Source organism: Elephas maximus, chromosome 1 (genome assembly GCF_024166365.1).
Source record: "Elephas maximus indicus isolate mEleMax1 chromosome 1, mEleMax1 primary haplotype, whole genome shotgun sequence".
NCBI classification, from domain to species: Eukaryota; Metazoa; Chordata; class Mammalia; order Proboscidea; family Elephantidae; genus Elephas; species Elephas maximus.
In genome coordinates this window covers 54,699,938-54,725,035 of record NC_064819.1, presented here as the reverse complement: position 1 = coordinate 54,725,035, position 25,098 = coordinate 54,699,938, and the positions used below count along the sequence as shown (strand labels likewise).

The window sequence follows — 25,098 nt, the reverse complement described above, 5'->3', positions numbered from 1 at the left end:
AACAATCCTGTGGATAGAATGATCTGTTCTGTGGAAACTGGTCATTCTCTTCCCTCATCTACTCCCATCATTGCTCAATGGGCTCATGAACAAAGTGGCCATCGTTGCAGGGATGGAGGTTATGCATGGGCCCAGCAACATGGACTTCCACTCACCAAGGCTGATTCGGCTATAGCCACTGCTGAATGACCAATCCGCCAGCATCAGAGATCAACACTGAGTCCCCGATATCGTGCCATCCATCGACATGATCAGTGAGCAACCTGGTGGCAGGTTGATTACACTTGGACAACTTCCATCATGAAAGGACATTTTGTCCTTACTGGAATAGACACTTACTTTGGATATGGATTTGCCTTCCCTGCACACCACGCTTCTGCCAAAACTACCATCCGAGGACTTACAGCATGCCTTGTCTACCGTCATGGTATCCCGCACAGCATAGCCTCGGATCAAGGGACTCACCTCACAGCAAATGAAGTGTGACAGTGGGCCCATGCTCACAGAATTCACTGGTCTTACCATGTTCTCTATCATTCTGAAGCAGCTGGCTTGATAGAATGATGGAATGGCCTTCTAAAGACACAATTAGGGTGCCAGATAGGTGGCAAAGCCTTGCAGGGTTGAAGCAATGTTCTCCAGGAGGCTGTATATGCTCAAAGCAGTGTCCAATATATGGTGCTGTTTCTTCCATAGCCAGGATTTATGGGTTCAAGAATCAAGGGGTGGAAATGGGAGTGGCACCACTCACCATTACCACTACTGACCCACTTGCAAGATTTTTGCTTCCTATCCCCAGGACGTTATGCTTTGCTTCCAAAGGGAGGAATGCTCCCACCTGGAGACACATCACTGATTCCATTGAATTAGAAGCTAAGAATGTCACCTGGTCACCTTGGGCTCCTTATGGAGGTAAAGAAGAGTATGTCTGTAATGCAGGAGATCCCTTAGGGCATCTCTTACTATCACCACGCCCTGTCATTAAAATCAATGGAAAACTACAGCAACCCAATTCAGACATGACTATTAATGGCCCAGATCCTTCAGGAATGAAGGTTTGGGTCACCCCACCAGGCAAAGAACCACGACCAGCTGAAGTGCTTGCTGAGGAAAAAAGGGAATATAGAATGAGTGGTGGAAGAAGGTAGTTCTAAATACCAGTTATGGCCACACGACCAGTTGCAGAAATGAAGACTGTAATTGTTATGAGTATTTCTGCTTTGTATGTGTGCATCAAATATTTTTGTTTTCTTCACTTATGAAGTATAAGATGTAAACGGGGCTATTGTGTTTTTGGTTGTATGCATGTTAGTTGTATCATGTTAGGAACAAGTATGACCTTATAATTGTCTTTATTCAAAGATTATTATGGTTTAAGGAGGTGTGTGTACATGTGCCAAATTGACAAGGGGTGGACTGTGATGGACCATGATTCTCAGTGTTTATATGTGATCACTCCCACAATGGAGTCTGCTGTGAGTAGCCAATCAGTTGAAAAGAATTTTCCTTGAGGGTGTGGCCTGTATCCAAATACAAGCTGACATTGTGGCTTTTTTGCTTGTTCTGGATCCTGTGGCTGCCTCTTGCTTGTCTGACCTCCAGTTCTTGGGATTTCAGCTTATCTGCTGATCTTGAGATTTGTCAATCTTCACAGTCTGTGAGTAGGAGCCCTGCTCTCCGACCGGCCGATCTTGGGTTCACCAACCCCTGCAGCTAAGTGAATCAGAAGTCTTGCCTGCCAACCTTGGGATTCGTCAATCTTCACAGCCTTTGAGAAAGAGACCTGCTCTCCACGACCTGCCGATCTTGGGTTCGCCAGCTCCTGTGGCTATGTGAATCGAGAGAAGCCTCTATACTGATCCATGGACTTGGGACATTCCAGCCTCTACAATTGAGTGAGCCATTTCCTTGTTATAAATCTCGACATATATTTATACACTTTACTGGTTTTGCTTCTCTAGAGAACCCAGCCTAAGACAGACATGTTATCAGGAGGGAGCAGTCCCTGGAGAAGGACATCATGCTTGGTAGAGGGTCAGTGAAAAAGAGGAAGACTCTCGATGAGAGGGATTGACACAGCGGCTGCAACGATGGGCTCAAACATAGCAACCATTGTGCAGATGGCACAGGACTGGGCAGTGTTTCGGTCTGTTGTACACAGCATTGCCATGGGTCAGAACCAACTTGACAGCACCTGACAACAACAAGCTTGGTGTTTTTTTTTTTTTTTTTTTTTAACTCCTTACAACAACCCTATGAGGTAGGCATTGTTACCATTAGCAGACTAAGAAACAGAAATTAAATGACTCACCAACTATCAAGCTACAGCATTTGGGTAGAAATTCAGTTCTCCAGATCTACACTAAGGTCCAGATTAGCCATCTTCACTGGTCTCACACGCACCTGGACTTATCCTCAAACTGTCCCCTCAAACATTCTCCACCGTATTCTTCATGAGTGATCCATTATTGACTAGTCCTTCCTTGCCCTTCACCTTCCATATCTAATCAATCACCAAACCCTTTCACATCGACCCCCATTAATCTTTTCAATTTCTCCCCATTACCACCAGCCTTGCACAGACTCACTTCATCCTTTGCATGGACTACTGCAATACTGCCCTGTTGCCACAATTTTTTAATAGTCATATTTCAGTGACATCATTCTATAATAATGGTATCAGTTGAACCTTCACTCTTCAAGTTCTTTCTTCATTTTTCTTCTAGCACATTAGTGTCTTCCAGGTCTGTTTCTGATTCTTTTATCATTCTTAATATCCTTTTCCAGGTTCTTAAATATTGATGCTCCTTGAGCCTGTTCTTAAAGCCTCTCCCCTGACAGATCCTATTTTTGCCTATAGCTTCAACTACATCCACATACCAATGATCACTGAGTCTGTATTTTCAACCCATACCCTCTTCTGTGCCCCTAAACTATTTTTAGAATGGGTCAGCATTTCTGTCCACACAGATGGCCTATAAACATCTCAAATTCAACACGTATGCCCCACAATGGACTTCCTATCTTCCACCTCCCCATGCCCAACCTCCAACCTATTTCTTCTATCTGCATCCCTTAATGTTATCAACCCCAAACTTAAACACTAAAACCATCTTTCACTTACCTTTATCCACTTGCCTTCACAATCGAATCTCAAGTCCTATTGATTCTACCATGTCCTAAAGCATCCCATGAATACCTCTCCTTCCCTATCGGTCACTAACTTTCTATTTCCTTGCTTGGACTACAGTAAGAGACTCCGTTTCCATGTGTCTCCAGTAGATCCTCCTCACAGCAGTTAACGTAAGCTTTCTACACCAGCTGCATTAGTACATGTGCTTGGTCGAGCAGACACTCAATGTGTTAAGTGAATCAATACTGTCATGTTCAATTTAAATAAGTTTTGACATTCTCCATCACTCACAGCATGAATTTCAAAGTCTTTGCCACTGCATACAAGGCTTGATGTGACCTAGATCTTCCCTACTTCTCTAGCCTCAAACTAGTGTCCTCCATCCACATCCTCAGAATAACCAACTATCTACAGTTCTCCCTAAGAGGCATCTTCCCATGACTGCTGTCATACATGCTTTCTTCTGCTTGGAATTCTCTTCTCACTCTATACCTGAAAAACTATTCCCTTTAAGATTCTCGCACTTTCATTGCCCGTCCCTCCTCTTCCTCGACCCTAACAAAACTCTCCCATACACAGCATCATTTTTATAGCTCAGTTAAAGTACTTATGTCAATACTTCTCAATTTCCCTTACTGGTTTGCAGGGCCCCAGAGGTCAGGATGACAATGGCATTTCGCACCTTCCCCAAAACATTCCTCTCCCACTCTCAGGAAAGCTCCTTCCTCCTTATGAGGATTATTCCCCCTGGAATCTCCAGGCCTTGAGATCAGTCTTCCAAGTCCTGGACCTGGTACCCAGCTTACGGTCATCTTCTCCATCCGAACTCCACCTCTAAAATTCCATTCTGCCCTAAATTTCCTACTCTGCCCACCATACAAACATGTCACATTCATAAATATCTTCAATCCCCCACTCCCCACACACCCCATTTATCAGTATTTACTAATCTTAGTTCTTTTACAACCCAGCCCAAATCCCAGGGCTAATCTTCAGCAATCTTTAATGACCTTGCCCTTTAGCCATACCTACCTTATGAAATCTGGCTCTGGTACAAACCACTTTTTCCCACCCTACATTCTTGGTAACTGAGCACTGCTGGCCAAAAATCACACCTTGACCCTTAGCCACTGCAATTGATGGCTTCCTATCTATATGGGTTTTCAAAGGCATTCCTCAATCTCAATACTTGAATTTGGTCAGTTTCTCCTTTTACTCTTCCTGGTGGTTAATACTAACAAAAATGTGAAGCCGACCTGTAGTAAACAGATTCACAAGACAATCCTGGGGTGGTGGGTAAAGTATGAGAAGAAAACGAAAGGCTAAATATGGATAAATGTCATTTAGATCGAATGCTGTATATCCTTTAGGTTCTAAGTCAATTACTTTGATGGAACTAGTAATACCATGACTATTTTAACTCTTATAGATTACTTGGAAAAGGAGCTGAAGTGTGGACCATTAAAAAAAAATGACCACAAATCCCTTCATGTCAAGGTATGCTTCATACTTATTATACGTTATCAATGAGACATACATAACTTTTATTTTCATTATAATTTATTCTCTGCAGTTTAAAGTTAAAACATCACACAAACCACAAAAGCTTTAGATACAGTATCCACCAGTTTTAAAACAGAAACAGTGAAGAGGCAAATGACCATTTACACACATTCCTCATCTCTTAACTTCCATCTTGGTATACAGAGACTATTAACACACACAAGTCTAGTTTCCTATAAGCCTATTTGTCAAGCAGCAAGATGACAACGCATCATAGCATAGCACAGGGTGTTTTCTTTAAGAAACCACAGCAGCGGTATTTGGTGAAGGGTTATGCATAGAACTGACTTGAAGGGTAATGCTAAACATTCTTCATAAAACAGGCAGCATTTGTACATTAACAAATGAAAAATGTTACTATATGCTTTAAGTTAGAAACTATAGGATACTTTAAAAGCAGACAATACAAGATGCTTTAGTTCCAGACTTCATGACAAAATGCCCTTCCATCAGCTGCTTCAAGGTCTACAACCTTTGAGTGCTGCTCATTGGCTTTTCAAAGTGAACTTCAAGTATAAAAGCACTTAAAGTGTACCAGTCGAACGCTAAAGCTACACTGGTTACATGTTACATTAAAACACAGCTTTTAAGAAAATTTGACTTTAAAAAAGATTACATCATGGACGTAAAATAATTCAAAATTTGTTACTCTGAAAAATAAAACGTACGACTTTCAAATCTTTCAACACATTTTGGTTTAAAATGCCACATTTTGTGAAGCCATTACTTAACGTTGCAAATGTTCAGCAAAATAAACATCTTGACATTGTTTTTAAACCTAATAGCATCTAAAGAAATAGGTCAGCAAGTCTGTCACCATGTGACAATGTAGTTAATGTCTCCACTATGAAAACATCATTACAAAATCCATTAGATGAATTCTATTTTTAGCTTGGTGTAAATATTAGAGACCTATTTGACAATGCTACACAAATATATTTAGTGGATTTTTTTTTTTTTTTTTTTTTGGCGTTTAAATCAGAGCAATGCTACCAAGATAATTACTGTATACAGGCAACTTCTACAAGTTTCAGAGGCAAAAGAAGAAAAAGATTTGGGAATGGTTGGTTGGGAAGGAAATGAAACCACTTACCGGAGTCCTCAATTTCAGAATTAATTCTCAAAAAGTGACATACTTTATCACTATTGTTCTCTGTGAGGACTCAGATAAGATTCTAACACTTGTATAAGTTTTTAATGCTCATAACCTTTTAAATTTTAGTATTAACCACAGGCTAGTCCATCTCCTACTGAGAGACTGAAAATGCACTTGTGCCCTAGTTCTGGTAAGTTCACTATACCTCATAAATAATTCTGTGTAAACCAGTTTCTCTTGCTCCTCTTAGTGGCCTTAGAAACAGGTAATATGGTGTCTGTGCTGGGGGGGAGGGAGAAAGGTGGTGAGCAAAAAGAAAAAAATTTTTTTAAGTTTTAAACAAAGGAATGAGTTTGTAGTATATTCATAATGACATCGGTGATATTTTTTATTTTCCTAGTTGAGAATTAAAGCATGGTGAACATGGGTTCTTGGGTATATTTCTCAAGTAAATTAAGCAGAACACTTAAAACCCATAAAATAAGACATTTTTGAACTTATAAATGTCAATAAATAATGTCAATATGTATACCCTTACACAGGTTAATATACTTTAGGGGAGACCCTTGCAGATCTGGGAGGCTGCCAGCCATCGTTAATGCTGACACAACAGAAAGCTCACATGCTGAAATGTTTTTCAGCAACTATTGTTATCCAAACATAAGACACCCACTACGAGGCAGAATCCACAGCTCAAAACACCAGACCATGAAAGACCCAATTTAAATGTCCTCCTAGTACCAAGAACCTTTCTAGGCATTTTTTTCTAACTGATGATCGTTTTAATGTGATATTAAACTAGTATAAAGCATTAAAATTAATGCTTGAAACTCATGTCGCTGTATATATATAAAAAAAAAATCCCTATAGTCACATAAAAATAAAAAATTGCATCCAATAAGGAAATGAAGATTGTCCCCACTCTCAGAGGCTGGGGATCTTCCCCTACAAAATATTTAAAGCTAAAACTATGCTCTTTGAATTCACTTTTAGCATATTCCAAGAGCTACAATGACAGCGAAGAGGTGTTCATTGGGACTACAACTTGGGGCAGATCAAGTGAACTGTTCGTAAGAAATCAAAACCATCAGCATGAAGTATGAGGTATCCAATATAATTATGTACTATCATAAAATAGGAATAATATTTTATGATGACTAGTTCTTGAGAAACAAAGGTGAAAAACATAAAAAGAACTTGGGTTAATAAAATAAGTTGGCTTTGCAATTCGTTCTTCTACAAAGCAGTTAACACTAATAAGTAGAAAGGTCTTTAATTCATTCAGTCCAGAGTTCAGTTACGACAAACACGGAAACCTGGCAAGTGCTGCTTTACAGGTGAGCAGGCATTCTCACCCACCCTATTCTTTCCTCATTACCAAGTGCCGCTGAGGTCTCATCACTGAACTGCTGTTTGTGAAGAAGTACCTTCTCCACAATGCAGGCCTTGAGCGTGAAGTCCTCCCACACAAAGAGAGGAACTAACCCACCTCTCCTCAAGTAGAAGACAGTTCTTAGATCCCTAACTTAACTGCTTCAAATCTTGAATAGGTTACCTCCCACCACCCTCCCCCCGCAAAAAAAGTACTTCACAGAGGATAACTACTTTTAGCAACGAGTCAGAATTAAGCTCCCCAATAAATTGCTATACTAGAATGACAAATTTACAAATATCATTTTTAATCTAACCTCAGATACCATCAATTGTTAAGATGCACCATATATATCATTAAGAAAAACACTGCCAATTGAACTGTGACACAATGCTTTCTATTAGGTAGGATGTTTATTTAATATTTATCGAAAGAACTCTTTCAGAGTTACACAGATCAAATAAAATTTGATCTTGTGCAGACAAAAGTGTGTGAAATAAATTGGTTAAGTTATAACTATAACTTCGTATTCCGAGTCCCTTTCTTCTGAATCACTTTTCAAATCACAGTCATGGATGTCTGGATTTTCCCATATAACACTGCCTTCTGCGCCACGGAGAGCACTGGGGATGCAGCACTTCTTAAGGGAGTGCTCAACCACTGTCTTCTGTTTACAGTCAGCAGGAAGCACCGGACACAATGATGTCTGACGCCTTAATGACAGTCCTGCTCGACGCATGAATCGGTCACACCAGCCTCTCGTTGCTTTGAATTTGGTTTCACCTATTCCGAGGGTTTTGGCAATTTCTCCTGCCTTCCACTGCATCGCTTGGCGTGTGACAGGCAATCCTTTTGCACGTGTCTCACTGACAAAATGTTGTACAGCTTCATCTACTTGTGGGTATCTTCCTTTCTTAGGTCCCGTAAAACACTTTGTTGTTGCTTTGCAAGAAAATATGGAATTTCGGTCATTCCTCCAACGACGGATATTTGCTTCGCTAATATCAAGTGCACGGCCCGCTGGTCTGTTTCCATGTTTTTCTGCATACACAATAACTTTTCGTTTCAATGCTGAATCATAGTGTAACCTTTTTAAAGACATTGTTTAAAGCCAATTAAACCTACACGCTTGATACCAGCAATACACAAGTCAGTTACAGTGATGACACGATGACAAGCTATAACCACGTTCACACATGCACAGGCTAGGATAATTACATCATGACTATTGCCAGGTTGACAGCAATTTTATGATGCATCCCGATTTCAGACAAGTTAAAATGTGAAGAAAAACATACACTCTAGAACTAATAAAATACGGAGTTGTGAAGCCTGTAATGTTTACCAGATTTGCTTTAGTCCAAGGAAATAAAGCCTAAAAAGCCAAGGAACACATATATAAGTACAAAGCTAGTAAAGTTAAAGATTATTTTTAAATGAAATGGTCCATTTCATTTGGTTTTAATTCCCTTTATTTTTATATGGCTTACATGTAAATCTTTTTTTTTTCCCTTAAATTGGACTTAAAATCCAAACACAAATGTTCTTCAGTCTTTTAGCAAATTTTCAAACCATGTGACTACAGACAGAGGCTCCCAGTCGCCTTCCATCATCTGCGAGTAAAGGACAACGTCCAGGGTCAGTGACTTTCCTCAGCAGGTACCCTCCTCTGGCGAGCGGATCTGATTCTGTGTGGAGAGGATGAAGTGTCTTCTTCTGTTTCTGATCCGGAGGGTTCATGGTCTCCCTCCTGGGATCCCGTGTCTCCCACCAGCTCCCGCAGAAACTTGAATTTAGATAAGAAAAGATGCCAAACAAAATACCAACCTAAAGAGAGACAAAAACATTAAGAAAAATTATTACATACATTGTTAGTGATTCAGGACACACAAGTTAACTGGGATATGGGGATATGTTACAAAATGGTATATATAGTACAAATAGATATATATGTGATTAAAATATACATTTAAGAAGTTTTTTTAAGCATATACTATGTGCGAGGCATAAGGATAAACTGTAGGATCACACAGTGGTACCAAAAACTGTTTCTGCTCTTGTGGAACTTAGATTTCAAACTTGGCCCATCTACTAAAATTTTAATGATTATGGTACCCTAAGTAAAAGGTACCCACATGTCTGTCAGTTCATCATACTGTGGGGTCTTGTGTGTTGCTGTGATGCTGGAAGCTATGCCACCGATACTCAGATACCAGCAAGGTCACCCTTGGAGGACAGGTTTCAGCTGAACTTCCAGACTAAGACACACTAGGAAGAAAGACCCAGCAGTCTACTTCTGAAAAGCATGAGCCAGTGAAAACCTTATGAATGGCAGAGGAACACTGTCTGATATAGTGCTCGAAGATGAGCCCCCCACGTTGGAAGGCACTCAGAAGATGACTGGGGAAGAGCTGCCTCCTCAAAGTAGAGTCGACCTTAATGACATGGATGGAGTAAAGCTTTCGGGACCTTCATTTGCTGATGTGGCACGACTCAAAATGAGAAGAAACAGCTGCAAACATCCATTAATAATCAGAACACGGAATGTACAAAAGTATGAAGCTAGGAAAATTGGAAATCGTTAAAAATGAAATGGAACACATAAACATCAGTATCCTAGGCATTAGTGAGCTGAAATGGACTGGTATTGGCCATTCTGAATTCGATAATCATATAGTCTACTATGCCGGGAATGACAACTTGAAGAGAAACGGTGTTGCATTCATCATGAAAAAGAACATTTCAAGATCTATCCTCAAGTACAATGCTGTGTAGTGATAGGATAATACCCACATGCCTATAAGGATGACCAGTTAATATGATTATTATTCAAATTTACACACCACCGACTAAGCCCAAAGGTAAAGGCACTGAAGATTTTTACCTGCTTTGCAGTCTGAAATTGATCAAACATGCAACCAAGATGCATTGATAATTACTGGTGACTGGAAACAAAGAAGAAGGATGGGTAGTTGGAATATATGGCCTTGGTGATAGAAACAATGCCGGAGATCGAATGATAGAATTTTCCAAGACCAATGACTTCTTCATTGCAAATACCTTTTTTTTTTTAACCAACATAAACAGCAACTATACACATGGACCTCGGCAGATGGAATAGACAGGAATCAAATCCACTACATCTGTGGAAAGAGACGATGGAAAAGCTCAATATCATCAGTCAGAACATGGCCAGGGGCCGACTGTGGAACAGACCATCAATTGCTCGTATGCAAGTTCAAGCTGAAACTGAAGAAAATCAGAGCAAGTCCACGAGAGCCAAAATATGGCCTTGAGTATAACCCATCTGAATGTAGAGGCCATCTGAAGGATACATTTGATGCATTGAACACTAATGACCAAAGACCAGACAAGTTGTGGAATGGCGTCAAGGCTATCATACATGAAGAAAGCAAGAGGTCACTGAAAAGACAGGAAAGAAAGAAAAGACCAAGATGGATGTCACAGGAGGCTCTGAAACTTGCTCTTGAACGTCAAGCAGCTAAAGCAAAAGGAAGAAATGATGAAGAACTGAGCAGAAGATTTCAAAGGGCGGCTCAAGAAGACAAAATATTGTAAATGAATGACATGTGCAAAGAGCTGAAGATAGAAAATAAAAGGGAAGAACACAGTTGGCATTTCTTAAGCTGAAGAAACATGAAAAAACTCAAGCCTCGAGTTGCAATAGTGAAGGATTCTATGGAGAAAATATTAAATGACACAGGAAGCACCAAAAGGAGATAGAAGGAATACACAGAGTCATTATAGCAAAAAGAATTCGTGGACGTTCAACCATTTCAAGAGGCAGCATATGATCAGGAACCGATGGTACTGAAGGAAGAAGTCCAAGCTACACTGAAGGCACTGGCGAAAAACAAGGCTTCAGGAACTGACGGAATATCGAGATGTTTCAACAAACAGATGCAGCGCTGTAGATGCTCACTTATCTATGCTGAGAAATTTGGAAGACAGCTACCGGGCCAACTGACTGGAAGAGATCCATATTTATGCCTATTCCCAAGAAAGGTGACCCAAATGAATGCAGAAATTATCGAGCAATATCATTAATATCACATGAAAGCAAAATTTTGCTGAAGATCATACAAAAGCGGCTACAGCAGTAGATCAACAGGGAACTGCCAGAAATTCAGGCCAGATTCAAAAGAGGATGTGGAACCAGGGATATCATTGCTGATGTCAGATGGATCCTGACTGAAAGCAGAGAATACCAGAAGGATGTTTACCTGCGTTTTATTGACTATGAAAAGGCGTTCTACTGTGTGGATCATAACAAACTATGGATAACATTGCGAAGAATGGGAATTCCAGAACACTTCATTGTGCTCATGAGGAAACTGTACATAGATCAAGAGGCAGTTGTTTGGACAGAACAAGGGGACACTAAGTGGTTTAAAGTAAGGAAAGGTGTGCGTCAGGGTTGTATGCCTATTCAGTCTGTATGCTGAGAAAATAACCTGAGAAGCTGGACTATACGAAGAAAAACAGGGCATCAGGATTGGAGGAAGACTCATTAACAACCCGCGTTATGCAGATGACACAACCTTGCTTGCTGAAAGTGAAGAGGACTTGAAACACTTACTGATGAAGATCAAAGACCACAGCCTTCGGTATGGATTACACCTCAACATAAAGAAAACAAAAATCCTCATAACTGGATGAATAAGCAACATCATGATAAATGGAGAAAAGATTGAAGTTGTCAAGGATTTCATTTTACTTGGATCCACAATCAACACCCATGGAAGCAGCAGTCAAGAAATCAAAAGACGCACTGCGTTGGGTAAATCTGCTGCAAAGGACCTCTTTAAAGTGTTAAAAAGAGAAGATGTCACCTTGAAGACTAAGGTGCGCCTGACCCAAGCCATGGTATTTTTAATCGCATCATATGCATGTGAAAGCTGGACAATGAATAGGGAAGACCAGAGAAGAATTGACGCCTTTGAATTGCAGTGTTGGTGAAGAATACTGAATATACCACGGACTGCCAAAAGAACAAATCTGTCTTGGAAGAAGTACAAGGAGAATGCTCCTTAGAAGCAAGGATGGCGAGATTGCGTCTTACATCTTTGGACATGTTGTCAGGAGGGATCAGTACCTGGGGAAGGACATCATGCTTGGTAAAGTACCGGGTCAGTGGAAAAGAGGAAGACCCTCAACGAGATGGACTGACACAGTGGCTGCAACAATGGGCTCAAGCATAACAACGATTGTAAGGATGGTGTAGGACCGGGCAGCATTTCATTCTGTTGTACATGGGGTCGCTATTATGAGTCAGAACTGACTCGATGGCACCTAACAACAACAACGAGTAAAAGTGTCTATTATATAAAAATCATTTTTTTGAGAGCATTTTTCTAGAGAAGAAAGACTATGCTTTGATATTTACTCGGATGTTCATACCTCAATGCTATTTACCAAAAAGAAGTTTGCGTCAATCAGAAAGTCAAAAACATTCAATGGCAGGAGTCAATTGCACTATAGTGAAAACTCTTCAGTCAGGACCATGCTATTCATAAGCTTCTGGAAATAATAAATTTCCAAAGAAAATAAAAATTTCTTTTATTACATGATTAAAGAAAAATGCGAGATCATCAGATCTCATGTTCAAGATTTTAAAATGTATGGTATTTTCATGTCAACGTCTTTAAAAAGTTTGAATAATTCTCTTAAAAAAAATACTCACCAAGTGGTGTTTGATTTTGCAAGGAACTTTACATTTACTAAGTTTTAGGTACCTGCTAGTAAGGTATCTAAAGGAGTGCACAAGATAAAGCCTCAACCTGTAACTGGTTGTTCTGAAATGTTAACAGCATGAAAAAAATTGAACCACTGTCACAAGGATTTCCATGTTAACATGCTAACATGTTTTCTTGATGCCTTACTACTTTAAGCTCTCTGGTTTCACAGAAAAGCAATGGACCAGAGCATATTCGGATGACTAGTATTTTATTAAAAAAAAAGCTTTTCTACCTTGGTGTTATCACAGAAATCCTTGGACTATATTCAGGCCTAGATAAAAGTTAAGAAAGTTTCTAATTTAACATGTTTCTTTCCATCAAAAGGCTAATTAATGTTGAGAGATTTAAACCATTTCTCAAGTTTGTGCTTTCCTTTCCACTTGAGTGCTGTGTGTTAACACAGCAAAAATATATGTTTTGGTCAACTGTGTTTGAGTGAAGCGCCTAACTTTGCAAAATAGTATTTTAATGGGATTTCAACTTACCATGTTCCCCCATCCACCCAAAATTCTTTACAAAATAGCACAACAAACTAGTGGAAAGAAGGGGACCAGAGTCCCAGTTGTGACAGAAGATTCACGGAACTACTGAGGAAGTAAATGGCATGGAGTAAGCGTACTATAAAAAGATCCACTGACTGAGCTGTGTGCTTGTCCCTTGATCGAAATGGCTTCTAACTCTGGTTTTTTTTTTTTTTAATCTTTTTGTATTGAAATATAACACACATACCATAAAATTCACCCTTTTAACAGCATGATTCAGTAGTTTTTAGTATACTCACAAGGTTGCACAACCATTACCCCAGTCTAACTCCAGAACATTTTCATCATCCCGAAAAGTAACTCCATATTCGTTAGCAATCATTCCCCGTTCCCTCCTGCCCTAACCCCTGGCAACCACGAATCTACTTTATATATCCACCGATTTGCCTATTCTGGACAGTTCTTATAAATGGAATCAAATAATATGTAGCTCTTTGTTTCTGGCTTGTTTCACTTAGTATGTTTTCAAGGTTCATCTATGTCGTAGCATGTATCAGAAGTTCTTTCCTTTTCATTGTTGAATAATGTTCCATTGCATGGATGTACCACATTTTGTTTATCCATTTATTAGCCGGATTCCACTTTTTGGCAATTATGGATAACAAAGTTCCCACTTTTTAGCAGCCATGAACATTCACTTACCAGTTTTTGTGTGGACGTACGTTTTCATTTCTCTTAGGTATATGCCTAGGATTGAAATTGCTGGGTCACATGGTAACTCTGTTTACCCACTTGTAGAACGGCCAAACTGGTTTCTAAAGTGGCTGCACCATTTTACATTCCTACCAGCAGCATATGAGGGTTCTAATTTTTCCACAACCTCATCAACACTTGTTATTGTCCATCTTTTTGATCACTGTCATTGAGCGTGTGAAATGGTTTATCACTGTGGTTTTGATTTGCATTTTTCTAATAACTAACGATGCAGAGCATCTTTTTATGTGATTGTTGGCCATTTGTATATCTTCTTCAGAGAAATGCCTATTCAAATGCTTTGCCCTTTTTTAATTGGTCTTTTTCGTTTTTATTATTGAGTTTTAAGAGTTCTTTATATATTCTGGATACTAGACCCTTATCAGATATATGATTTGCAAGTATTTGCTCCCATTCCGTCGGTTTTCACTTTCTTGATGGCGTCTATTGAAGCACAAAAGTTTTTAATTTTGATGAAGTTCAGTTGACCTATTTTACTTTGGTTGCTTGTGCTTTGGTGTCAGATCTAAGAAATGACTGCCTAATCTGAGGTCATGAAGATTCAGACCTATGTAAATCTCTAAGAGTTTTATAGTTCTTACACTTAGGTCTATAATACATTTTAGTTAAGTTTTTACATATGGTATACAAGAGAAATCCAAATTCATTCTTTTGCATGTGGATATCCACTTGTCCTTGTACCATTCGTTTAAAAGACTGCCTTTTCCCCTCACTGCATTTCTTGGCACCCCTGTTGAAAATTAACTGACCATAAGTGTATGGGTTTATTTCTGAACTCTTAATTCTACTCCATTGATCTATATGTTTATCCTTATGTCAGTACCACATAGTGTCTCAATTACTATAGCTTTACAGTAAGTTTTGAAATCAAGAAGTGTGAGTCCACTGACTTAGCGCTTCTTTTTCAAGACTGTTTCAGCTATTCTAAAATTCATTTCTACACAAATTTTAGAAGCAGCTTGTTAATTTCTGCAAAAAAAAAAAAAGGCAGATTAACATGGACTGCATTGAATCTGTAGATTGATTTTGGGATAGGGACTGCACTAAACTTGTAGATCAATTTGAGGATCTATTTTCTTTTTCTTGACACTTCTCTGTACTTGCCAAACTATCCATGATCAATACGTATGGTTTTGATAATTAGGAAAATCAGGGGAAAAGCAAGTAAGAAACTGGTAAGTCTAAACCATAAAACATTCTGTAGACTTAATATTTTTTAAATACTACAAGGCCATTTAGTTCGCCTAAATTAATAATGCTAGTTGATTTCAATAGATACTAAAGCAAACTTCTTTTCTCCTAGGTTAGGTTAAAGAAACTAAAAGTTTAAAAAACTCATTCACCCAAGATACTATGCTAAACAGGGATTGTGAAGGTGGATTTATCATCAGCGAAATTATGATCCAGCCTAAAGAGGGTAGACTTGATTTCATAAAGATCAAAGATTCCAACAGTGACTACAAGGTACAAAATGACCACAAAGCATAGTTAGGGAGGGGACTGGAGGTATTTTGGCTGAAAAGGGGGCTACGGGGAATGGCCATCACTACTGGGGTTTTTATCATAAAATACTATAGTGCACTTGGGACGGTTAAAAGAAAGCAAAGACTCCCAGCACAGAAATTTACAAAATAAGGAACCGAGGATAGCTATAGTAGTCAGTCTTGGGCGATATAAAGACATCGACATTTAGCTAAATCACAGACTCTCTCTTGCCCAATTTTAATAAAATGAACCAAAAACTAATCAAAAAAAAAAAAATTGCCGGTAACCAAACAATGTAAGGGATTCAATCTCAAGACAAGGTCAGAATGTGGCAGCCAAAGACAAAAATTTCAGACTCTGGAGGTCAAGGTAAGGAAGGCTGCTGACTCCACACTTGCCACTTCCCTCCCCACCCACGTCACTGAATTATTCAGACTACACACCTCTTTAGTTTTTATTCCCAAATCTGGAGATAAGCAAACTTGGAAGGAGTGCATTTTTTTCTTTCCCCTCTTCTGCCTGGTGTGGGGGTCATGGCAGGGGAAGGAATAGTGACACTACTTCCCACAAAAAATTGTAAGGTAGAGAATTCCTCTAACAGAGATATGAAGTTCATCTTCTGGGCAGCCAAAAAGAACAAATCTCTACTGTGCTTGGTTTTTACAATGAGTACCGTATGATAGGTGGGAGTCCAAGGGAAAGAGACAAATTGTAGTGTTGGTAACTGCAGTGGGATCCACTAAAGTGAGGAAAGTTCAGCAAGTCGTCCTCTCCTAGAATTGGAATTTTGGGGAGTACCTAGGAATTGTAAAGGAGCCCTGGTTGCACAATGGTTAAGCACTCAGCTGCTAACCAAAAGGTCGATGGTTCGAACTCCCTCAGCAGCTCTGTGGGTGAAAACACCTAGCAATTACATCCTAGGAAACCTATGGGGTAGTTCTCTGTTACATGGGGTCACTGAGAGTCAATCTACAGCACCTAACAACCAAAAACAAAAAACCAAACCCACTGCCATGGAGTCAATTCCAACTCATAGCAACCCTGTAGGACAGAGTAGAACTGCCCCATAGGGTTTCCAAGGCTGTAATCTTTAAGGAAGCAGACTGCCACATCTTCTCCCGTGGAGTAGCTGGTGGGTTCAAACCATCAACATTTCGACTGGCAGCTGAATACTTACACACTGCACCACCAGGGCTCCTTTACATACAACCAAAAAAAAAAAGGAACAAACCGGTTGCCACGGAGTCAATTTTGACTCATAGCTACCTATAGCAACAGGCATGATAAAATCTGATACTTCTACAATGGATTATTTGCCGACGGAGTAGTAACAGCACCAAACAAAGGTTGGTACTTGTCTCAGAGTTCTCCAGAGAAAAAGAAACCAGTAACATCTGTAGGTTAGGTGACAGGCTGGACATTCCAGTCACTCTGTGTTCCAGAATCAGTAGGCCAGGAAGTGGGTGCAGGGGTGGGTGGGAGGAGGGAGTTTCCAACAGGATGTCTATATACAGTCTTGAGGCAAAGTCTTTCTCCTTTGGAAAACATTTTGCTCTTAAGGCTTTCAACTGCTTGGAGGCGGCCCACCTACATTATTGAGGGTGATCTGCTTTACTTAAGGTCAACTGATTTAAATGCTCATCACGTGTAAAAACCTTCAAAGTATCATCTAGACTACGATTGGTCAAACCAATGGGCATCATAGCCTAGTCAATCTGACACACAAAATTAATCATCCCAACACTGAAAATGCCAGGCAGTTTGAAATGAAAAACACCACCAGGAAAAGCATGACTTAGCAAAGAAAAACTAAGCAGGTACTGTGGGGCCAGATAAAACTGCTAATAAGACATTCATTGGCTATGTTAACTGAACATGGAAATAATAACTTTTTGTTTTTTTAACTTTGGGACAGTTCTGTGAAGAAATGCTTTCCACATATCACATTATTTAATGGCCAGCTTGCTGCTCAATTTAACCATCTGGCCCATCACATACTTTTGGTATGTCACACTCCCTGGAGTTAATCAGGCCCACCTATTCATCTTTATTCTTAAATCCTACAGTATTTACACTGATCTTTTGACAAATATAATACAAAATAGAAAGTCACATACATAGTTAACCTCCTTTTATTTTGATAAAGCAACAGTTCAAGTTAACAGAAACCTCAAGACCTAACTTAACCAAAAAAGAGGAATTGTTATAAGCTCACAAGGGTTATGTCATAGAACCCAAGAAGGAAGTGCCCTTACCAGGGACTAGAACCAGTGTGAACTGAGGTCATCCTCAGCATTGGGTTTCTCCTGTATGTGTGCTTCACTCTCCTTTCTTCTTCTCTTCCGCAGTTTTCCCTTTCCCAGTTTACATCACTTCTCCGTTCATAACCTCAAAAAACATAGCCTAGAATCTCTGTCCCAACCTGAGTTATGTGTCAGCCCCAGGACTAGTCTGTTTTACCTGAGGACAGACAGAGGTACTGTGAACATGGCTGTAGGGCGTAGCCCTGGGAGTACTGCTGCTGTTAACTGCTGTCTCTGGCCCCTGACTCATGGCGACCCCAAGCACAAAAAAATGAAACACTACCCAGTCCTGTACTATCCCCATGATTATTTGTGGATCAGACCATTGTGGTCCATAGGGTCTTCATTAGCTGATTTTTGGAAGTAGTCGCCAGATCCTTCTTCCTAGTCCATCTTAGTCTGAAAGCTTTACTGAGATCTGTTCAGCACCATAGCTACATGCAAATCTTCACTAACAGACGGGTGGTGGCTGTGTTTGAGGTCCACTGGCCAGGAATTGAAGCCGGGTCTCCTGCATGGCAAGAATTCTACCACTGAACCACCATAAACCAAAAAAACCAAACCCAGTGCCATCGAGTCAATGCTGACTCATAGCAACCCTATAGGACAGAGGAGAACTGCCCCATAGAGTTTTCAAGGAGTGCCTGGCGGATTCGAACTGCCGACCTTTTGGTTAGCAGCCATAGCACTTAACCACTACGCCACCAGGGTTTCCATAAGTGCCCTCAATTCCGAGAATAAAAGCTGTTTTCAGAGATTAGAGGGGAGTGGATAGGAGAACCTGGAGGAAGATCCTCAGTAAAGACATCTCCTCTACCTTTATTAGGCAGTAGGCTCCAAGTTCAGAGGTCAGAACCCATCAGTGGTTCTGTGATCTGCTCCTATGAAGATTACAGCCTAGGAAACCTTATGGGGCAGCTCTACTCTGTCTTACAGGGTCACTGTGAGTCAAAATCAACTCAACAACACATAACTACAGGCTCCTAAAAGTCTGTCTCCACTATAGGAGCAACCAAAAAAACTATCCTAGAGCTAGGCAGGCAATTCATTTGCTGGATAAAGCCTGACCAAAACCGTCAGTCTTCTTGGGATCTTCCATGATTCCTTTAAAACCTCTATATAATGTAACCTTTGATAAATGTCCACACTGCAAGAGATCTTTGACCTCTTGAGCAGAGAACTTGGTGGTGGGGGTGGAGGGGGTGTGGAGATGAGCGTCTATCAGACAGTACTGGGAGTCACGTTCCCCCTTTTAGGGAACAGAACACCTATAAATGTAAGGCAAGTTCAAAAGTACTTATTATCCGATGGATTGACCCCGGTCAAAGATATATGATTACCATGTTGCAGCCAAACTGGCTACCCATCAGAATCTGCTGGGGAGCTTCTAAAAACTAGAATCCCAAGGACTCATCCCAAGGACTCATCCTAGATTCCCCAAATCAATCTCCAGGGACCACGCTTACTCATTTTTTTTTAAAGCTCCCTGGGTGATTCTGATGCACAGGAAGGTTTGGAAAAGACAGAGATAGAGTGACGAGGAAACATAAGTACTGTTGCCAATTATGGAGATTAGCCAAGAAAAGGAGAGAGGGACAAGCAATGGCATGCCAGTGGGCAAGAGAGAGCCTGTGTGAAAAGACCCCACTGGGAAAAGGCAACCAAAGCGATACAAAGACCAACGGGACAATGTGATCATGTAAGGCGGAGCTATGAAGAAGTGCCCATTCAAAACCTGTAGGACGACAGGCCTCACCGATGACTGGGGCCAGCTGGGGCCATGCTGCAGGGCAATGCATTGAGGAATGACGCAATGGAAGACAAATGGAAGAAGTCGGAACATAAAAAATACGTCTTTGCTCCCAGTAGAGCTGCCTTGTTTCTGGTTAAAAGAATGGCTTAATATAACACAGAGTTCGTTCTCTTGTATGCTATGAATGTAAAAGAAAGAACAAGTAGGAGGTTAACTAATATAAAATGGAGCATCATCCTCTGTCTTAGTTATCCAGTGCTGCTGTAACAGAAATACCACAACTGGATGGCTTTAACAAAAAGAAATTTATTCTCTCACAGTTTAGGGGGCTCCAAGTCCAAATTCAGGGTGCCAGCTCTAGGCAAAGGCTTTCTTTCTCCATCCGCTCTGGGGAAGGTCCTTGTCACCAATCTCCCCTGGCCTAGGAGCTTCTAAGTGCAGGAACCCTGGGTCCAAAGGACATGCTCCAATCCCAGCACTACTTTCTTTTTTTTTAAATATAGTTTTTATTGTGCTTTAAGTGAAAGTTTACAAATGAAGTCAGTCTCTCACACAAAAACTTACATACACCTTGCTACATACTCCCAGTTACTTTCCCCCTAATGAAACAGCCCGCTCCTCCCTCCAGTCTCTTCGTATCCATTTCGCCGGCAGTACTTTCCTGTTGACATGAGGTCCCCCTGTGTCTCTGCCTTCCTCCCTCTTTTGTATCTCGAAAGAGAGTGACTCAAGATATAACCTAATCTTGTAGACTGAGTCCTGCCTCGTTAACATCATAGAGGTAGGATTTACAACACATAGGAAAATCACATCAGGTAACAAAATGGTAGACAATCACACAATACTGGGAATCCTGGACTAGCCAAGTTGACATACATTTTGGGGGGACACAATTCAATCCATAACACCCTCTATCTCATGCTATTGGTCAAGGGCACCAAATAACATGAGGGGCGTATGTGTAGGTATGTGTGTTGAGAGGAGGAGAGGCACCACAGACACTAAGGACAGAGTTACCAGTTCAGATCTGTAACTCTGATGTTGTTGTTAGCTGCCACCAAGTCAGCCCCTACTCATGGCAACCCCATGCACAACAGAACAAAATGCTGCCCGGTCCTGTGCCATTCCCATGATCACTTGCAGACTGAACCATTGTGATTACAGGGTTTTCATGGCTGATTTTTGGAAGTAGATTGCTAGGCCTTTCTTCCTAGTCTGTCTTAGTCTGAAAGCTTTGCTAAAACCTATTCAGTATCATTGTAGATCAGCCTAATTTGGACTCTGGGCCTTAGTGACTAGCTTTACCCACGGGTATATGTGTGTGTTTGGGAGGAAGCAGGCAAGAGGAAGAATAATCATTAAAACCCAGGCTACTTTTTACTGAAAGGGGCTTCTCCTTTGTATCCTGCATGCCAAGCACAGACAGAACCTCTTATGGAAGTATAGCTCATTCGATCCCTCTGTCTAAACTTGATACGCAGACACCAGACACCCTGTACCTACTCTTCAACAGAATGCATGTATTTTACCACGTTCCAGAATTTATTGAAAGAGAAATGTAAGGGAGGAGGGAGAAGAAAGGAGAGGTGGAGGGAAAAGGGCTGTCCACAATTATATGTACCTACAGTCAGAAACTCATGCTGATTGTTCAAACAAGCACTGTGGTTTTTCAGAGTTTAAAAGGCAAGTCTGTGCCTTGCTCCAGTCTCACACTGATTAGCCTTGTATGTACAAAAAAAAGCTGGCCGACAATAAGGAGCATATATATTTGGATAATCAAAGGAGCGCCCACTGTGTGCGCCAGTAACTAAGCATTACTTCAGAGGATGAATTTCATGAAACACACTGTACGTGGTTTTTCTATGCAAGATAAATGTGCAGCAACAGGAGGGCAGTGATGGCAGAAAAACTTCAGTGAAGAACCATCACCAGCAACACATCACAAATCCGGGATAACTGTATTTTCACATTTATTATAAAGTTCTCAGTCCTCAAAGTGCTTTTACATTCATTATCTCATTAACACAACAGCCCAGAAATCATATCCCCGTTTTCTAAAGAAGATAATGGCTCAAAGCCACTCACAGTCATTGCAGAGCATCAATCAGGCAAAACAAAGCGATGAATTTAAAAAGTATACCAAGTCTCTCAGGTTTTGATGGCAAAAGCATGGCTAAAACACAAAATACTATTTAGAGAATAAGGATTCGATTTCATTACCCAAGATCTTTTTAGTCCAAAAACCCAGGTACAATATAACCACAAACTTCTTACCTCTGTGAATTGTGGAATCATTACACTGGACTTATACATCATTCTACCTTCATGATGGCATCTAAGTGGCTAACTAATTGGCTCCATACCAACCTTACATTTGTATAAAGCTTCTTCCCATTTTCAATCCTATTGCCTTATTTCCATCTTACTCTAAAGGCAGCTAAGTCTCACTTGTAAAATAATATGTTCAAGGCCACAGATGTAGGTTAAGCAAAACAGAGCCAATACAGCTTCACCTACCCTGAGACCAGAGAATTAGATGGTGTCTGCTACCACTACTGACCATTCTAACCAGGCCACAATAGATGGGCCCTGACAGAATGGGAGGAAAATGTAGAACAGAACTTCAAATTCCTAAACAAATCACCGGACTTACTGGACTAGTTGAGACCGGAGGACTCCCCAAGACTACTGCCCTGAGATACTCTTCAAATCTTGAACTGAAACTAATCCAAGGTCACCTTGTACCGAAATAACAAATTGGCTCCAAAAATAATGAATATCACCAGTAAGTACTGTGCCCCTTTAAAAAATCACCTATATGAGACCAAACAGTCAACGACTTTAAAACAAAGATGAGAGTGTAAAGGGGCAGGGGAACTTGATTAATGGAAATGGAACAACCAGAAGAGAAATAATGAGAATATTCATGTTTTGTGACGAATGTAACCAATGTCACTGAACAATTTGTGTAGACACTGCTGAATGCAAACCTAAACTGCAGTGTAAACCTTTACCCAAAACAGAGATTGGAGGAACTTCCAAGACTATGGCCCCTGGACACCCTGCTAACTCAGAACTGAAGCCACTTCCGAGGTCCACCTTTTAACCAAAGATTAGACAGGCCTATAAAACAAACACACATGAGCAACGTGCTTCTTAGTTCAAGAAAAGTACACGAGACCAAATGGGGAACACCCGCCCAAAAGCAAAGATGAGAAGGTAGGAAAAGGACAGAAAAATTGGACAAATGGACATGGGGAACCCAAGGTGGAAAGGGAAAGGGGGAGAGTGCTGACACAATGCAGGAATAGCAACAATTGTCACAAAGCAATTTGCGTATAAATTTTTGAATGAGAAACTAATTTGTATTGTAAAATTTCACCTAAAGCATAAAAAAAAAAAACAAAACAAGCTTTTCCGCCTCCTATCCAACGTTCCCACTACTGCACACCCTTTCTCGATGACATGCTTTGTTGTTGTTAGGACTGATAGCGACCTCATATAAAACAAAACAAAACACTGCTCGGTCCTGCACCATCATCACAATTGTTGCTGTTTGGGCCTACTGCTGCAGCCACTGTGTCAACCCATCTCATTGAGGGTCTTCCTCTTTTTCACTCACCCTCTAGGCAAAGCCAAAAGCAAAGCCCCTGGAGATACCATTACTGAATCAAACAACAAAATTCTGAATCATGATACCTCCAGCACTTTAACCACCACACCACCAAGGCTCCTTGGTGCATAAAATACACTCATTGATTGTTAGCCACTGTTACCATTTCCTGGCCTCCAGCCTCTTCCCCTCCAGGAAAAACTACACAGACAATATGAGGCTATTACCACTGTTACTAAGAATTTTAAGCATCATTAATATATAATTCTAAAATCTCTCTACTATACTATCTCTTCAATACGTACTGTCTTGGGCAATCGCTTTAGCACCACAAGTTCACCTCTCTCCTCCACTGTATTTATACTATTTGTCTGTCTTTCCCAATAGATACAGGTTTCTTAAGGAAGGGGAATGTATGGCTTATCATTGTTTTCCAGTGTTTCTTCTATGCCTTAAAACAGTACCTGCCAGAGTCTCAAAACAAATCAACCAACCTCTATCTCCCTCCTCCAAAAAAAAACCTACCCATGAATTTAAGGGTTCAATGACTTTCACCAGTTGACCCAGTTCTGAGCTTAATGTTAGCACTGAAGACTCCTACACCACACAACATGCTGTTGTTGTTGTTGTGTGCCAACGACTCAATTCCAACTCATACTGCTACTACTACCCATTGCCGTCGAGTCGATTCCGACTCATAGCGACCCTGAAGGACAGATTAGAGCTGCCCCATAGGGTTTCCAAGGAGGGCCTGGTGGATTGGAACTGCTGATCTTTTGATTAGCAGCCATAGCTCTTAACCACTATGCTACCAGGGTTTCCGACTCATAGAGGCCCTATATGACAGAGTAGTACCACCCCATAGGGTTTCCTAGTCTGTTATCTTTACAGGAGCAGATTGCCAGGTTTGAACTACCAACCTGTTGGTTAGCAGCAGAGTGCTTAATCACTGTACTATCAGGGCTCCTTATACTATGTAATACAGCAAGTACATAATATATCTGGTAAACCAAAAAAAAACCAAACCCAGTGCGGTAGAGTATGAAGAGAATTGTGTCCCCCCTTTCACGAATATATTGAAAAAACCTAACAACAAATTGACCTAATCAGTATTTATAAAACATTCCATTCAATAACATTCTTTTCACAAACACCTGAAATATTCACCAAGATAGACCATATTCTACATCATAAAATAAGTCTCAATAAATTTAAGGATAAACCCTCTTAGATTTTATCATACAAAATACAATTGTCTGACCATAATGAAATTAAACTAGAAATTGAAAACAAAACATTTTGGAGAAAAAATTCAAAATTTAAACACCATACTTCTAAATAACCCATGATTCAAAGAAGAAATCACAGGTGAAATTAAAAATATTTTAAACTGAATAAAAATGGAAAAAATCAAAAGTAGTATCTGGAAAGAAATTTATATCATTAAATACCTATTTTAAAAAAGAAAAATCTAAAGTCAATAAACTAAGTTTCCACCTTAAGAAACTAGAAAAGCAGTGAAGGGGGACATCTAGCTCAACTGGCATAACAGTTTATAAAGAAAATGTTCTACATCCTACTTTGGTGAGTAGTATCTGGGGTCTTAAAAGCTTGTGAGCAGCCATCTAAGATACTCCACTGGTCCCATCCCATTTGCAGCAAGGGAGACTGAAGAAAACCAAAGACACAAGGAAAAGATTAGTCTAAAGGACTAATGGACCACAACTACCACAGACTAAGTCCAGCACAACTAGATGATGCCCAG

General features: G+C 40.3%; 1 protein-coding gene across 1 annotated transcript in view; it reads right to left on the bottom strand.

The window, feature by feature from the left end:
* Positions 1–4,704: 4,704 nt before the first annotated feature.
* Positions 4,705–25,098, bottom strand: part of SMIM13 (small integral membrane protein 13) — a 47,209-nt gene continuing 26,815 nt past the window's right edge. The window contains exon 2 of the mRNA XM_049883789.1: positions 4,705–8,991. Within this exon, the coding sequence (XP_049739746.1) occupies positions 8,804–8,991 (188 nt within the window). The 3' untranslated portion in view covers positions 4,705–8,803. The remainder of the gene's footprint in view (positions 8,992–25,098) is intronic.